Source organism: Hakea prostrata, chromosome 5, assembly GCF_041222555.1.
Source record: "Hakea prostrata isolate BN-2017 chromosome 5, UWA_Hpros_2, whole genome shotgun sequence".
Taxonomy (NCBI): Eukaryota; Viridiplantae; Streptophyta; class Magnoliopsida; order Proteales; family Proteaceae; genus Hakea; species Hakea prostrata.
In genome coordinates, this window is record NC_142604.1 from 15,640,992 (window position 1) to 15,659,372 (window position 18,381).

The 18,381-nt window shown below is 37.7% G+C and overlaps 1 protein-coding gene across 1 annotated transcript in view; it reads left to right on the forward strand.

Moving 5' to 3' along the window:
• The window catches only part of LOC149015407 (phospholipase D delta-like), a 60,675-nt gene that overhangs the window by 6,384 nt on the left and 35,910 nt on the right, over positions 1–18,381 (forward strand). The window contains exons 2-3 of the mRNA XM_089157014.1: positions 4,987–5,103; positions 15,664–15,849. Coding sequence (XP_089013140.1) covers positions 4,987–5,103; positions 15,664–15,849 — 303 coding nt within the window. The remainder of the gene's footprint in view (positions 1–4,986; positions 5,104–15,663; positions 15,850–18,381) is intronic.

Below are 18,381 nucleotides of genomic sequence, written 5' to 3' on the forward strand. Positions count from 1 at the left end.
GAATCCTGAAATGGGAAGACCAACTCATCAAACACAACATGCCGAGACACAACAGTTTTGCCAGTGAGCAAATCAAGACATTTATAACCATGGTGCCGAGGACTGTAGCCCGTAAAAACACATGGAGCCAATCGATAATCAAGCTTGTGACGATTAAACAGACGTAACAAAGGATAGCAACGACATCCAAAAATTCTCAAAAACTGATAATCTGGAATCCGTCCAAACAATCGATAATATGGACTGTCAAACTTAAGAGTAGCAGTAGGCAATCGATTCATAACAAACACAGCAGCAGAAAAAGCATTAGCCCAATATTTCAGAGGCATATGTGCCTGGGAAAGCATAGCAAGGCCCATCTCAACAATTTGACGGTGACGTTGTTCAACACGGCCATTCTGTTCAGAAGTTTTGGGGCATGTTAAGCGATGGAGAATGCCATGGTCCTGAAGAAATTTGGAAAAACCACCACGAAATTCACCACCTTCATCAGTTTGCAGACACTTAATCTACACAGAAAACTGATTCTCAGCCATAGTTTTAAAAAGCTGAAGAACCTTAACAATATCTGATCTTTGAGCAAGAGTATAAAGGCAAGTGAAACACGTAAAATCATCAACGAACGAGACATAATATCTATGACCCTCAGTAGAAGGCTCAAAAGCTGGACCCCAAACATCAGAGAAAACAAGTTGCAGGGGTGCAGAGGTGTGTGTTGTGCAAGCATCAAAAGGAAGTTTATGAGCCTTAGCTCTCATACAATGTCCACATACAGTCCGTGATTTAGAATATACAGAAGGTAATCCAAATGTAAACAAAACACTACTAACAGTACCAAAATTTATGTGCCCAAAACGAGAATGCCAAACTTCAGGTGTAACTCTAACAGCAGAGTAGGCAGTAACAGAGGGAAATTCAGTAGACATCAGCGGCATTTTATAGACACCATCTTCAAGAACTCCGGTGAGCAGGACCCAGCCCGAGGATCGATCTTTGACATAAAAATAGCGATCATGAAATTCAAACAAAACATTGTTATCATGAGTGAACTTACTAATTGATAACAGATTTGAAGAGGCATGTGGAACATGAAGAATATTGTGCATCTGAAACTGTGAACCAGCAAGATGAATAGTGGAATGACCAGTGTGGGAGATCGACAAACCTGATCCATCACCAATTGTTACAGTTTCTGGACCAAGATACTCTGCTGGAGAACTAATGGCAGCAAGATTAGAGGTAATGTGATGTGAAGCACCAAAATCGGGAATCCAAGTACGAGTAGTTCCAAAAGTTGTTCCAGCAAACTGAGCCTGAGGATGTTCAGAGAATGCAGTATTCCTCTGATAACAGAATTGAGGAGAATGTCCCTGGCGATTGCAAATATTACAAAAGAGGATCGAATGTCTGTTACAACCACCACGGCCACCTGAGCGACCACCATAACTCCGTGAACCACCACGGTAACCATATGTAGAACGACCCCGAGAAGGTCAAACAGAGGATGAAGGACCTCCAGTGGTTGCAAATTGTGAAGAAAAAGAAGAAGATGCCAGTTGTGCAGAGATGTTAGTAAGATCTTGAAACACAGACTGTGGATGAATTTCCTCACATAATAGCAATCCACGAAGGTCTGCAAAACGAATCGGAGTATCCCTTGTTGTTACAGAAGTGATAAAGGCTTGATACTTAGATCCCAATCCACCAAAAACAAACAACACCAAATCTGCATCTGAGATTGGAGAAGAGGCAAGAGCGAGAGCATCACTAATACGTTTCACTCGCAGAAGATATTCTTGCATTGACTCTGATCCTTTTCGAATAGCATGGAGTTGCATCCGGAGTTGCATGATTCGAGCTTGAGACGGAGAGGCATAAGTAGCAGAGAGCGAATTCCAGACGTCTGCAGAGGTATCTAGGCCAACCACCTCTAAATGAATGGACTCAGTGAGAGAGGAAAGGATCCAACTCATAAGAAGCTGATCCTGCTTCTGCCAGATGAAGAACGCAGGATTTGGTTCGGGAGTACTTGAATCCAAATCAAGAAATGGTGAAGGACGCGGAGGCGAACCATCGATCAAAGCAAGCCGACCAGAGGACCGAAGCAAAGGCATAAATTGACTCCTCCAAACCAGATAATTTGTAGAGGAAAGCTTCACCGACAAATAGTGATGAACATTTGAAAACGATAAAGAGGAGTTCAGTTCAGCAAGAGGAATAGCAGAGGTTGAAGACGGCGACGCCATTAACGCAGAACGAAAGCTTAAAATTCCACCGAAAGCAACTTTAAAGAACGGTTTCAAGAAGCTTTAAGAACCTTTAAACGGAACGTGCAGAAGCTTTACACAAAAGGTATTGCAGAAGCTTTACACAAAAGGTTCAAAATCTTTACACATACGGTTTAAAGCTTTACACAAAAGGTAGCAGAAGCTTAAACAGAGAAGTGTTTCAAGAAAAATTCGATTGAAGAAAAGTGGTTTTAAGAAAAAGATAGTTGCAAGAAAGAGATAAGGTTCAGCACGGAAACCAAGAAACACTTGAAGACAAAAAGAAAGGATCATATGGACCGCACCTAGCTGATACCATATGTGAAATTAGAAAGTATGAAATCAAAAACCCATCTTCAAATTAATGAGATCATACCTTTATATAGACAGAAGGTATGAAAATTACATCAATAATATATCTTATCCCTAGTCTTTATTCTCTAACACTCTCCAACCACCTATATTTGAAGGCATACTTGATACAGGGCCTAAACTATGTGTATAATGTGTGTCATACAACATGCAATTCTAATACTTTAAACCTGGATGACAACACTACTTGCACTGTGTGTTCATAAGCACCTGGAAATTTTGCCAGTGTTCAACAGAGGCACAAAGACAATTCTTATATTCAACTAAAAATGTAGTATTTTGCTAACAACCATTCTATTCAGGTTGGCCTTGGCATAACTATAGATTATTTAGAAATATTCCTTATCCAAACATGAAAAGAAACAAAAATAAATATGAATTCCCTTTTTTGCTAAGGAGAAACCGTTCCTAGGCTAGGATTCTTTATGGACCTTAATACATTGGGGATTTATTTTTAGAAATTCCTACCTTACAATGAATTGATAACAATAACAAGAAGTAAATCCCAAAACTAATAGTCTACTATCCACAATAGGATTTATAGTTTCTCTATGGAACCAATGACTCTCCAAACTGTGAAGATTGGGAGAACCAAAGTTGGTTCAAAAGGGATACATCGGGCTATTGTGGAGTCCTCCTATGTTGATAGTTGAGAGAATATGTTGGACCTGCTTCGCCCACCTATTCACTTCTCTAGATCCTATATTATATGCTCTCTCAAAGCCAATGAAAACTGTATGAAGATCTTTCTGGTCAAGCTCTGGAAACAGTAGAGTGGGTATTTATGTACTAGAAAAGAAAAAGAGTAGACATGAATTTTTCAATAAATCAAATTGCTCCGGCACCCCCAAAACGGAGGCCTTTAAAGACTGACCCCCACTTTATCTTGAAAAGCACTTAGCTTCAGTTTTAGAATAGTTAGCGGTACAGTTTTAAAGATCATTATATCCTTATATATTATGGGGTGAAAAAAACCTCAGCTACGCTTCTCCATTAGACTTATTCCCCAACAACTCTTCATGATTTTGCCCCACCCCAACCTCTTTCTTTTCCTCTGTTTTTCATAAGGCATTTAAGTAATCTCATTTAATTCAAAGCAAGGACCGCAGTTTCAATTTTCAGACCGGTTTCGACCGGGCCAGAAACTGAAATTTTGGTCGAGACTTGATACTTTTCGAGCAAGGTTTCAACACTAGGTTTTGGGCTTATATGGGCTTCTATGTCATCTAATTTCTTGGCTTCTACCTATTTAAACCATAATAAACACAATGAAACTACTAGTTGTCCAAAAAAAAAAAAAAAACCATTGTTATCATTCAAATATACTAACGAATTGCTAGTTTCGAGAAATACAAACTGTATTGCATATAGATATAAAATCATTGGCATACATGAATTGTTCGATAGAATGATTACATAACAACAAGTTAATACAATGACCAACTAGCAATTATAATGTCCCATTATTCATCCAAAAAGAAACTACAATATCCCAAACTTTAGTTCCATGTTGAGTGTTTGCCTGGAACGTGGATCTATCCCCTTTTTGTAATAGTACTCCGAGTACTGGATGAAAGTTGGCCATGACTTTTTCTCATGAAGTTATCCATGAATTGAGACACTGTGTATCTATAGGTGAAGCATCCACCTTAATGTAGATATCCCCGTGTTAATTTTTTCCCCAAGTTTTGACAAATTTCCAGCATTTTCTCTAAGTTTTGACAAATTAGTTATTAAATTAGTGTAAAGTAGAGGTTGACATCACAAAATCAAGCCAAAAAATGGTTTGGGGGGGGGGGGGGCGGAAGTTGTTGAAACCTGCAAAATCTTGCAGGTTTGATAGGTTTGGACTGTTTTGGTGGAAATTTCGACCGTTTGGATTGAAACCTGATACTTATTTGACTCCACCCAAGTTTTGTCGTCATTTTTTTCAAAAACTGAATTTGAAATTTCGGTGGTTTTGACTGAAATTTGTATTGTGATTCAAAGATAGTTTTGGGATTTAGAAAAATAACAACAGTTTAATGGCATTCACTGACATATTAGACTAATGTGCCCAATGAAATTCCAACTTTGGGGTGTCGTTGAATTTCAAAGATAAAATAGGATATCAGTATTTAAAGGCCTTTATTTTGGGGTGCTGGAGCAATTTGCTCTTTTCAAAAATCATTGTTTTCTCTCTAGTATTGTTCTTTACATGCAATTCATTCAATTTCAGTTTGCTTTCTGCTCGGTTACAGAACTGCAGTTAATGGTAACTTGATAGTCTTGTGGAGCCTTAGAGGTAGCTTCTGGATGTTTGCTGAAGGTATATTCCTACTTTTTATGAATTTACTTTTGACTGCAGACAGGAGTAATGCAACCTCATGATGAAGAAACTCGAGAATTTTTCAAGCATTCATCGGTGATTTGTGTGCTGTCACCTCGTTATGGCAGTAGTAAGCTTAGCATTGTCAAGCAAAAGGCAAGTTTTGTACCATGAGTTCATTTCCTACAGTAATTGGTTGGCATATAGTTTTTCTGGGCATTAGGCTATTATCTGCATCTTTTTATGTCTATTTTACATTTTTCTTTTTTCCTTCTGCCCGGGGGGGGGGGGGGGTTGGAGGTGTGGGTGAGGTTGTGGTTTGTTTCTAAATGGAGAAGTCACATTTGGAAGGCTAACTATTGAATTCCAAGTAACCAACTACTATATACAACAACGGCAATAACAACAACAATAAGCCTTGTCCCAACTAAATGGGGCTCAGCTACATGGATTCTTGCCTTCCAATTAGTTATGTTTGAGGCCATGTTAGATACAAGGCCTAAGCTATGCATATCCCTTCTCACCACTTCTCTTAAGGTTACCTTAGTTCTGCCTTTAGCTCTTCTAGTTCCTTCAATCTGGTTTATATCACTTCTTCGTACAAGGGCATTTATAGGTCCTCGTTGAACGTGGCCGTGCCACCTTAAAAGACTTTCTAGAAGCTTATCATTTATGGGAGCAACTCCCAGACCAACTCTAATATGATTGACGTCTGTTTATTATATAGGCAGACTTCAAACTATAGGAATATACTATAGGATATAAGTCTAGACTGCACGATTATAAGAGAAGGACCCGATTATTCTTATTGTTTTCATCCAAAACCATCAGTGCATACATAAACTGTCAAAATTAGGAATTGAAAGTTGATCTGATTATCATACTCCAACCTAGGTCCAAGAAAAGATTGCAGTCCAGGCTGAAAGTGTGGTACTTTTGGAAAAAAAAAAAAAAAAAAAAGAATTGTTTTTTGGACTATCTATGCACTTCAACTTCCTTTGCTTGGACCACACATAGGGTCTGGTGAAAATTTTGGTCTCATTTGGCTAATATATGGTGTTAAAGTATACGCAAGTTTGGGCTATTTTACTGTTCACGTGAATAATAAAAGTTGTGTTACTGTTCACGTGAACAATAAAAATTGTGTTACTGTTCACGTGAACAGTATTATGCTAGTGATGCTACTCTACTTTCTATTTCTAATGTAGGAGTCTTGCTACATAAGTTTTGGGAGTTTGTAGAAAGCATAGTTTCTATTTTCAGCACTTCCTATTTTAGGAGCTAAAAGCACTTCTATTAGATTCTCTGTGTGATTCTAGACTCTTTAGCTAGAATCACAGGCCTCTTCTGCTGGTTCTTCATCTCTCTTCTTCTCTTCTTCTTCTTCTTCAAGTTCAGCTGTTGTTTTGATTATTTAAAGCTTGTTTTCTAACATGGCGTCAGAGCTTTTTTGAATCAAAACAATGTTGTTACTTGTTATCAATATTCTCTTCTGAAGTTCTCTTTTGTTTTTCTGTTTTCTTTGGTGTGCAGCCACCTAATGCTATATATTATGCATTGTTAGATTAGGTATTCATGTGAACTGATCTTCTTTACCTATTACCTTACTCTTACAAGTTCCAAAATTTGGAATACTATTTTCTACCTACCTTCGCTACCTCTTTTTGCTACACTTTGCAAACTTCCCCCCCTATTCGGTTCTAAGGTTGCAGAGTTTTTTTTTGTGCTCATTCTACTTCAAGTTTTAGAAAACTAATTTGAGGATATCTACCTCAATTTTAATGTCTTTACTTACAAGTGATTCAACCATGAGTACGGATGAATCTAAAGGATCTCAAGGAGATCATGTAAACGTTCAAATTACATCCATTAAGCAAGCTCAAAGGTAGTTCTAATTACTTGTTGTGGTCACAAGCGGTTCGGGTGTACATACTTGCAAAAGGTAAGCTTAAGTTTATTGAGGATGAACCTCCTGCTGAGATTGACAAATCCTATTTTAGTTGGATCCAAGATGATGCAATCATCAAAATTTGGATGTGGAATAGTATGGAACCTAATACTATAGCGAATGTTATGTTCCATAAGACTGCAAAGGGAATATGGGATGACGTGCAAGAGACCTATTCCCAAGCTAAAAATATAACTCGGATTTTTAGTATTTATGAAAAGCTATTTCAATTTTAACAAGCTGATAAGTCTCTGTAGGATTATTACAACTCCTTTAAAGGCATGATGGAGGAGTTGAATGTCTTTCAACCTCTCACCACATATATAGAGAAGCTTAAGGCCCGACGGAATGAATTTTTTGTATTTATGTTTCTTGCAGGATTGAACCTTGAATTGAAATCTGTCAAAGGACATCTTCTTGCTAGTGAGCATGTCCTACCCTTAGTGAAGCATATTCTAGACTTCAACGTATTGCCTTGCCTGAAGGGAGTTCTCTAGAAAAAAGTTCTAAAGAAGAAAATTGAGCCTTCACTACCTCTCGTGGAAGGGGACTTAATCATGGTTCAGAGGGAGTTAGCAAGTCTTTTGGAGGTCGTGGTGTTCAACTGTCTAATAAGACATCTCGACTTTGTACTCATTGCAGTAAAACATGGCACTTAGTGGAAGCTTGTTAGGCCAAACATGGAAAGCCAGAGTGGGCCAAACACCTTGCCAATTATGTCGTTTCTAATGGTGGTACTGATATAGTAGCAAACAACAATAGTGGTTTTGAATCTTCTTCAAGGGACTTGTCTAAAACTCTAAGAGATGATGTAAGCCAAATCCTTTGCCGATTGCAAAATATTAAGGCCGGCGCTTTCACATCCATTGGTACTCCTGCTGCGACACTTTCTCATGCAGGTAACACAACACTTCTCACTTCTACTCCCACCCCTTGGATCATCAATTCAGGGGCCTCTTCCCACATGGCTGGTAAGCCATCACTTTCTAGTTCTTTTTTTAAACCTACGACTAAAAATTCTGTTGCATAGCTAATGGGACTTTCACACCTATTCTAGGCTCTGGAATGTTTCTCATACACCTTCTCTTACTTTGTCATCCGTACTTCATGTTGCTAACTTTCCTTTTATTTTATTATCTGTTAGTTAGTTAACTAAAGCACTAAACTGCTCTATGACTTTTACTCCCACTTATTGCATTTTCCAGGACCTTCACACAAGGAAAATGATTGGTGGAAGTTGTGAAAGGAACAAACTCTACTATCTAGACTATACTGCCCTTATTGCGGCTTTCTCTGATGATGGTGTAGATGCTCTCCAGTGGCATTGTTGTTTAGGCCATTTGTCTTTACGTAGATTTAAAATTTTATTTTCTTTGTTTAAATCAGTGTCTAGATTAAATTGTGAAGCGTATGAGTTAGGGAAGGATCATCGTGCCACCTATCCTCCACGCTCTATCCCTTGTAGTGAGTCCTTGTTTTCTCTTGTTCATTCTGATATTTGGGGTCCTTGTAGAATTAGTAATAGGCATGATTTTCGATATTTTGTCACTTTTGTGGATGATTTCTCCTGTCTTACATGGTTGTATCTTTTAAAGGATCAGATAGAGTTCTTAACTACATTTAAAAGTGTTATTCATGAAATTTGGACTCAATTTTTTCTTCCTATTAAAATTTTTCAGTTTGATAATGCTTAAGAATATGCGCAACATGATATATCTAACCTTTGTGATTCTCTTCAAATGATTCATCAAACTAGTTGTCATTCACTCCCCAACAAAATGGAGTGGCTAAACGCAAAAATCGTCACCTTTTGGAGGTTGCACGCGCTATTTTGATTCAGTTGAATGTTCTCAAAAGTTACGGATGTGATGCGGTTTTGACTGTTGGTCATTTAATTAACCGAATGCCTATGACTTTGCTTTTTGAAAAATCTCCTTTTTCAATTATTTTTCCCAATAGAGAACCGTTTTTAGTTCCACCCAAAATTTTTGGTTGTGTGTTTTGTTCACATACCACATCCTTTGGATAAACTTTACCCCCGTTCTGTTAAGTGCATTTTTCTTGGGTACTCACGTGCTCAAAAAGGTTGTTGCTGATATGATCTGATTCTTCACAAACAATTTATAAATGCGGATGTGACTTTTTTGAAGACACTCCTTATTATCCTAGTCAATCTATGTCTGTTGAAAATTGTGTTTTGCATGATACTCCTCCTATTCCCTTTTTAGTTCCTTCCACTAGCAGTGTTCCTCTACAGATTTATCAACGGAGATATAAGTTGGCGGAACATATTGTGGATAATAGAGTTCCTCCTAGCAATATTAGCAGCTCTCCTTTAGTGGAGCCTGAAGCTGGCCTATGGATGTTCCTTCTTCATCCTCTCCACCGGCGGATTCTTCTAGTGGAGATCCCACTCTGCCTTCAGATGACTTACCATTGCTTTGAGGAAAGGTACTTGTACTTGTACTTTACGCTCTTTATCCTGTTCCCAATTTTGTGTCTATCTCTCACCTCCCTCATAGCTTTCGTTGTCTTGCCTTGTTTATGTCTGCCATTCATATTCCAACCTATCATATCAAGGCTCCTAAAATTCTTGGCTGGAAAGCCGCCATGGATGTGGAAATGGATGCTTTACAGTCTTGTCATACATGGTCTTTAGTAGACTAACCTCCTGGGAAAGATGTGGTCCGCTGTCGGTGGGTGTATACTATTAAGTGCCATTCTGATGGTACGGTTGAAAGGCTTAAGGCTTGCTTGGTGGCTAAAGGCTATACACAAACATATGGTGTGGATTATTTTGAGACTTTTTCTCCTATGGCGAGACTTAATTTTGTTTGTGTTTTGATCTTTTTAGTTGTGAATTATGATTGGCCTCTTTTCAGCTTGACATAAAAAATGCATTTTTATATGTTGATTTATAATTAAGTTAAAGTAGAGTAGCAAGGAATGTTTCTCGGGGAGGACAATGTTTGTGTTTTAACTGCTATACAAACGCTTATTTATTTACTCAAACAGTCTCCATAGGCTTGGTTTGAGAAATTTAGGAAAACTGTGAAGTCTTTTGGATTTTTACAGTGTTATTCTGATCACTCTATCTTTGTTAGATGGCAGGGTAATTGTGTTGTCATTGTGGCAGTTTATGTTGATGATATTGTTCTTTCAAGCAGTGATGTTGATGCAATTCATAATGTTAAGGCACACTTACAGAAATCTTTCCAAACCAAAGACTTAGGTGATCTACAATATTTCTTGGGGATTGAAGTGATCCGCAGTAAACATGGAGTAAGTTTGTCACAAAGGAAGTATGTGTTAGATCTTTTGACTGAGACTAACATGCTTGCTTCTAAACCTAGCGACATGCCCATGGATCCTTAGTTGAAGTTAGGACATGATGATGGTGACTTATTGAATGATGTTCATTGTTACAAGGGTCTTATTAGGAAACTTATTTATCTTACTGTTACTTGTCCTGATATTTCTTATTCTGTTGGTGTGTTGAGTCAGTTTATGTAGTCTCCCAGGAAGGCCCATTGGGACGCAGTGATGAGAGTACTTCGGTACTTCAAGAGTGCGCCCGAAAAAGGGCTCATCTATCGACCAAATTAGAGTATGGACTTGGTTGCCTTTTCTGATGTAGATTGGGCTGGATCCATCATTGATCGCCAATCAACTATGGGGTATTGTACTATTCTTGGTGGAATCTTGCGACTTGGAAGAGTAAGAAACAATCCACCATTGCTTGATTTAGCGCTGAGGCTGAGTATAGGGCTATGGCCCACACCGCTACTAAATTGACGTGGCTTCGTTTGTTGTTAGAGGAAATGGGATTTTAATTTTGTGCCCCTATGAAAATGTTTTGTGATAATTAGGTAGCCACTTACATTGCTAGTAATCCAGTGTTCCATGAGAGGATGAAGCATATGGAGGTAGATTGTACTTTATGCGTGATGCAGTCAAGAAGAAGCTTATAACGACTCCTTTTATGGGCTCTACGGACCAACTAGCTGATTTGTTTACCAAAGCTTTGTTCAGACCAAGTTTTCAGTCTATTTGTTGCAAGCTAGGCATGGGATATTTGTATGCTCCAACTTGAGGGTGAGTGTTGAAGTATACGCAAGTTTGGGCTATTTTACTGTTCACGTGAACAGTAAAAGTTGTGTTACTGTTCACGTGAACAGTAAAAATTGTGTTACTATTCACGTGAACAGTATTATGCTAATGATGCTACTCAACTTTCTATTTCTAATGTAGGAGTTTTGCTACATAAGTTTTGGGAGTTTCTAGAAAGCATAGTTTCTATTTTGGTGGTAGTTTATATTTTTAGCACTTTCTATTTTAGGAGCTAGAAAGTTACTAAAACTGTAATTTTTGTTTCTTTTTTTTTTTTTCTAGAGGACAATTACTTGTCTCTTAAGTTGTATTAGATTCATTAGAAGCTATAAATAAAAGGACTGTGTGATTCTAGACTCTTTAGCTAGAATCACCTGGTTCTTCATATCTATTCTCTTCTTCTTCTCTCTTTTCTTTGTTCAAGTTCAGCTGCTGTTTTGATTATTTAAAGCTTGTTTTCTAACATATGGTAAATTTAAGTAATTCGTGCGTTTCTATTTTTTCTGAGGCAGAGTTAATTAGTAATGAAAATATTTGTTTGGTTTTCTGAATTTGATTGTTGGTTCTGTTGAAGTGAATATGATTTTCTATGAAGTATTTGAGAGCTTATTCTGATGAACAAAAGTTTGTACACAACTATGTTTGTTGGGGGTTTTACTTAGATCATGGCAGTAAGATTGTTGAAGATATGGAAAATATTGCCGTACTTGTTTCTGTATTGGAATTTTTACTTGGTCTTGCATGTGCTTCTATTAACTAGGAATTGATCAATTAACAAATGTCGGTTTCAAGTGACTGTGTTTGTTTATATTCTTTGCCTTTTGCATTATGTTTATTTATGTTATGAGATGCAATCTGAAAAAAGCAAGTGGCTCACTATATCCTAGTGGAGGCATTTAGCTAGAGAAATGGTAACTTCCTTGTCGATTCAATTCAAAAGAAAGGAAAAAATGAAAAGGGGGGGGGGGGGGGGGGGGAGGGAACAAAACTTGTTTCCTCTAAGTAAAGTGTCCCTTGAGGACAGATTAGTTGTATAGTTAAGCTTTCCTGGTAATTGTTTTGTTGTTAGTCAGAAATTTCGAATACACGCAGTTGCAACAACTGCAATTCCTAGCATAGTTATCAAGGCATTGGCTGGGCATGACATGTCGTCCAAACTCATTCATCGCCTTGGGCACCTTGTTGATGTTACCTTGCTTTGTTTACCCATCACTCTGGTCGCCTTGCTACCTTGATAACTATGATACCTGGTCTATTCTTTTTCCTCTTCCCTAATGACTTCATTTGATATCTCATCCCCCTTGCTTGGGGTGTGTATGATACCTTGGCTCCTTGGGGGGTGGGGGGGGGGGGGAGATGTAAGAAAATTACCAACTTAACCATTATCCCCAGTGTTATTTTTGGTTATTTGCTAAAATCTCCCTTTGGGGGAGAAGGACGATTGTTAGTGTGGATGATTTAGAAGATATAATTGGAGGACCTGTATGTTTAGGTTGCATTTTGTGTACTTGGTAGAATCTAGCATATCCTAACCAAACCCTTTGCATGGGCTTGCCGTGCACTAGCATGGTCTGGAGAGGCTTACTTTTGTTATAGTTGAGCTGTTTTATCTGTATTTTGTTTAATTGCTTGTTGCTTTGTCTGTATGCAAAATTACTGATTCCTGTATGAAAATTTTGTTATATTATTCACAAAGCAATTCCTATGGGATTAATTTACTCATAAATTTACTATAAATGAAGCTATTTCTTTGTAGCCTATCTCTCAAACCCATTTCTCCACGGAAGCTTTTGCGTCATTTACAATGGTCATAGGCTTGTAATCTGTCTTTCTTTGTCGGGGGTTGTAATGTTCATACAGTTAAACTCCTTCTTGTTGCTTCATTTATGGATAACTGAGCTCTGTTGGTTCTAAGGTTGAGGTCTGCAAGCTATCATCAATTGTAATTTTATTTCTTTTCCTGTGAACCTTGTTGATGCAATAGTGATGTAGAAATAATCCAGGACTATGCTCAGTGGCTGCTCATTGATTTGGTGTATATCATAAAGAATTGACTGTGTCTGGATGATTCATGTGGAAAGGCAAAAGTATCTTGAGATTTAAAAGGTAAATGGAAGCAATAATAACTAAAATAAGAAGAATATTTAAGTTACAATTACTTATGCATCATGCCAACAGACACAAATCTGGATCCTCCACCCACATGGAGAAAAATTTTTGCAGCCCAAATGGTTTGGTTCATGAGACTATGACAGGTGTCCAATCTAACAACATAACACTCTTTTGTTGGGTAATCAACTAAAATAGAACCTAACCCTGTTAATCTAACTGTTTTCTGTTTAATCTCCAATTAGTTTTGTCATAGTAAATTTTTTCATATTAACGAAATCCCACTAATTTAGGAATCTGAAATCTTCTTTTACTCACTCACCTTCTCTGTCTCCACTTGTGTTAATCTAACTGTTTTCTGTTTAATCTCCAATTAGTTTTGTCAGTAAATTTTTTCATATTAACGAAATCCCACTAATTTAGGAATCTGAAATCTTCTTTTACTCACTCACCTTCTCTGTCTCTACTTGCATTCATTCTCACTGTCTCTCTTTTTCCATTCCTTCTCTCTCTTTCCCTCTCCGCCCCCATTTCCTTCCTCTCTCTCTCTCCTGCCCTCCCTTCAGCATTCTCTTCTGGATATCAAGAGAGAGAGAATGAATGGAAGTGGAGACTGAGAGGATGAGTGAGGGAGAAAGAAGATTTCAGATTCCTAAATTACTGGGATCTGATTTTGTTTTCTTAAATTAATATGTAAAGATTAGAAGTAACAAAATCAATTGAAAATAAAAGAGAAAACAGTTGTTAATGGTGTTAGGTTCTATTTTAGTTAATTACCTACGAAAGATGGATTTGTTTTTATATCGGACACGTGTCATGAATCTAACATGTGGGCTGGAAAATTTTCTCTCCGTGGGGGTGGAGGATCTTGACTCATATGACACAGTCCACCTTTACTTATAGTAGAAGATGACTACAAGGAAAACAAATATATCCAGTGTGGGATATTACAGGATAATACCCCAAATTAGTAGGTTGCATCTCAGTAATATTTCATTAATGTTTTGATAAATTCTGGGATTGTTTTTGAAGGTACTAACATTGAAACCTTGGCAAAGAATTAAGCTGATATTTTCTTGTGCTGTTATTATTGTTGTCTGTGCTGATTGTGTTCCTTCTTCTGGGTAGACTCAAAGAAGTTCCACAAGGACAATGTTTATCATAGAGAAGAAAAGGTTCTTGAGTGGGGCTACCTGCATTTCTTTCTAGGTTGTCCAAGTTCACCTTTTGGAGGGATGGTGTGGCTGATCCTCACTGCCCATTAGATATGAGATCCTCTGGAGTGGATGTGAAGTTATTCGTTGTTGACATCTACTGTATGCCAAACCATTTACTAGTGATGTCCCTTCTCACTTATTTTCTATTTTCTAATTGAAGTTCAAAGGAAAGGACTCCATATGCTGTGGTGGCTGTAATTTGCTACACAGTGTGTTTGCCAAAATTCAAAGTGGCTTATGGTGCCAACTAAACTACAATGTTGACTATTTGGAGGTCATCTAGATTTTGTAAGGTGAGGCACCTAGCAAAACTCAAATGACATATGCACATACAATATTTGAAGGAACTTTTTTGCTTTTGTGCAGTCCTACCACTTTTTCCCCCTCTCATCTGATCAAAATTATAGACTCTGTTTCCTTGATGCCTGCATCTTTCGGCCTTTTTAAAAATAAAAAAACTTTTCCCACTTCTTCCCAAAACAAATTAGACCCAATTCTCTCCTTCTTAACCCTTGAAATTTCACAACTCATTAAGAAACCGTGTTTATTACCAGCCTAAGAAGGTGTCACTTCAAATAGTTTAGTTCACAAGAAACCATTAGATTGAGTAAATAGCTTTTTACTAGGGGCATCAGGGTATAGTCATTTTGTTATAGCTGAGACCAATCTCATCATCCACTCAGCAGCCATCCCAACAAACAGAGTCTGATCCATGGTTCCTATTCTGATGTTTCAATCTACCAGGTAATATTGAATAAACACATTTCTCTAAGTGATACAATCATGTGCTTTACAGTCTTCCTTACCTGGGTCTTTTAACCTGTGGTAATGGTTTCTGCTAGCTAGTTGTTCCCACAATATGGCATTCAATCAACATGAACAGAACATCTTTATTTCTTCCTTTGCTTTATGTTCAAATGAATAGACAGCTAAGTTGAACACAATTCCCTCTGATTCTCATTTCTAATCTTGGTAACCATTCATCATTGTAAAGGTATATTCAATGCTATGCTTAACTTTACGTAAATGATAATGGATTGGATGATGAAAATGTGAAAGAAATAAGCACATTGCAGATATCTATACGTATCATTTGACATTTTACTTAGCCACATCGTTTACATAAAAACATTTCTTTTTTATCTGAAATAAGGCAAATTATCATTGCTTGGCCCATTTAGATAAATAAATAATTTAGGGGCTATTTGAATTTTATTACTTGATTTCTTTGGATTGGTTTCTAATCCATGTTGATATTTCTTATCTCCAAATTCACGCAATTATATTCAATGATGACATGCTAAGATTGATTTTTACTGGTGTCTACATCAGGTTGTTGGAACCCTCTTTTCACACCATCAGAAATGTGTGCTGGTGGATACTTATGCATCTGGAAATTGCCGAAAGATAACTGCATTCTTGGGAGGTCTTGATCTTTGTGGTGGTCGCTATGATACTCCTGAGCACAGACTGTTTGATACCGTATTCCAGGATGATTTTTATAACCCTACACTCCCTGTAAGAGATTTTCCATTCTATCCTCTCTTTTTTGCTCTTTCTTTAATACTTCCCGCCTTTTCTTCCCCCTTATTGTGGCTGAATTACAAAGTGTTAACGTCTTTCTTTTATTTTCGTGATTTCATGTCCCAAAGCCAAGGTTTTAGATCTTGCCTTTTTGAAGGCTCAAGATGAGTTTGCCATCAAGTCCCATGAAATATGACATCTCGATCGAGATCTCGGTTTGACATGAGATGTTGGTCCTCACTTTCTTTCGAAAACCAAATTTCAAGTGAGACAGGTCGGGATCTCAACTTGTCTTGCCTTTTATTGCCTCCTCTTGCCTCCCATCTTGCCGACAACTTCCCAAGCAAGACATTGGGTGTGTCGGGGGGAAGTCTTCGGCTACAAAGTGTGAAGCATGAGCCATACCGAAGACTTTTGTTGTGAACCTATGATTTCTATTGAACTTATGATGGTTGTGTTATTGTATTCTTGAGAATCAAGAATGTGATTTTCTATTGTACTCATATGGATGGAAATTTGTTGGTATTTAAGTTATTTAATGAATCTTATCACTTGCTTTTCATTTATATGTCCTAATGGTTCTATATTTCATGTTTTATAACCTTGCATGTTCATTCGTGTAGCATTCTGGTTTGAAACTTAGGGTCGGGTTAGAACTCATACTTAGGGTTGTTTTCTCACATGCCTAAGGTCTCGAGTGTGTTTATAAGTCCTAAAATAGGTTAAATACCAAATTTGAGCCCAACCCCACCCCCACCCCCCCAAGATAGGCCCCCGAGTTAGCTTGAGTTCGCACAGGAAAAAATACAGACCTTGAGTGAGATCTTGCTTTTTCTGAAGGGCGAGATTACCCTTGAGTGGGAGGTCTTGAACCTTGCTCAAAGCTTGGTAGGTACCTTCTATGTTTATCAAAGTAAATCTGACACGATAGTGATCCAAGTCCCCAACATCCTGCTGTAATGGGCTAAATAGATCTGTGTTAAGAATAATATTCAAAACGTTCTTTTTGATCACATTTCCAGAACAGGAAACAAGTATTAATATAGGCAGTGTTGGGGGAACCCTAGAGACTAGGGTCCTACAAAGAGCTGGTTAGATGTACTCTAGATGGGTGCAAGTTTTAATTGGAAAACATTAAGCAAGATGAAAAATGCAGGAGCAAGTAAGAGATAAACATGCAAGTTAGACAAAATAAATTGAGTTATAGTCAATATCAGCCCATACTATTATGCAAGACTAAGCAAAGCCGAATTAGGAAACATGAGGGTGGATGTTTTACTCAGCTGCTGCCTCTACCAGTACTTCCCCTCTTCAGTGGCATATTTTCGTCTTTGACATCCATCCTTGGCAAAGCTACAACCTGTGGTTCCAAGTTGTTGTTCTACTTCACCATTGCAATGTGAAACACATGAATTGGGAAATCATCATAGGGCTCCGTTTCCCACTCGTACATCTCATAGTTCTTCCCTCTTTTTCTTGGTTCATTCTAACATATGGGCCCTTGTCGTGTCAGAAATAGATTAGGGTTTTGTTACGTGAATAAACACCTCAGAGGGAACAAAGAAAAAGATTCAAAAGGAAGGGGGGGGGACTTTGAGGCTAAGCTAGACAAGGAGATAAACAAAGTGATGAGGACATTAGTGAACAGTTCCGAGTTCACTGGCGACGCCGACGTAGAGATCATCCCACGATAGTATGTGGATGGATGATGAGTTCGGAGGTTAACGGATTGCTAGGATCCTATGGTTCGATGAGAAACATTGCTTATAGGCAATTTGTCATGTTATTTTCCCAAGTCTTAGTGGGTTGGGTAGTAGTTCGCTATTGAAATATTTTAATTTCATGTATGAGTCTTTATGGGCTGGGCCTAGAGTCTATTTTAGCCCAATTTTGAATTATTTTGGGTTTGGGTTATAGTTACAACTTAAGTTGGGGTTATTTTGGGAATTAAACATGTAGGGTTGGGAAGGATCAATTTTTTTATTTAGACCTTGTATGGAATTCATTTTTGGCGATGAATGAATGAAAATTAAAAGATTTCTCTCTATTGTGTGATTCTCTTTCTTGGCGTGGATTTTTAGTAAGTTCTTCTTCTCCTCTTCTACCTTTCCTCTCTTGCATGGGTCAGTTTTCTCTCTTCTTCTTTTATTTTCGCTGCATAATTGTTTTTTCCTCTCTTTCATTTTTTCATTTCTATCGATTTCTTTTTCTAACCCTCTTCTCTCAGTTTTCTTTTCTTTTTTTCCTTCTTTCTCTTTCCCTACTATTTTGTCCTTCAGAATTTTCTTTCTTTCTTTCTTTCTTTTTTTTTTTTAATCTTTTCTTTCTCTATTATCACCTCTAGTATAGCAGTCTTGCTGTGGTTCTCCATTCTAACCCTACTATCCTTTCCTAGGATTCACCATTACTTCAAAATATTTATTTTTTCTCTTATTTTTGTTCCTAGATGTTTTCTAACCCCTGTTATGCAGCCAAGATCAGCAGGTAACATTATCTCTCCCTAAATATTTCTCATTTATTCTTTGA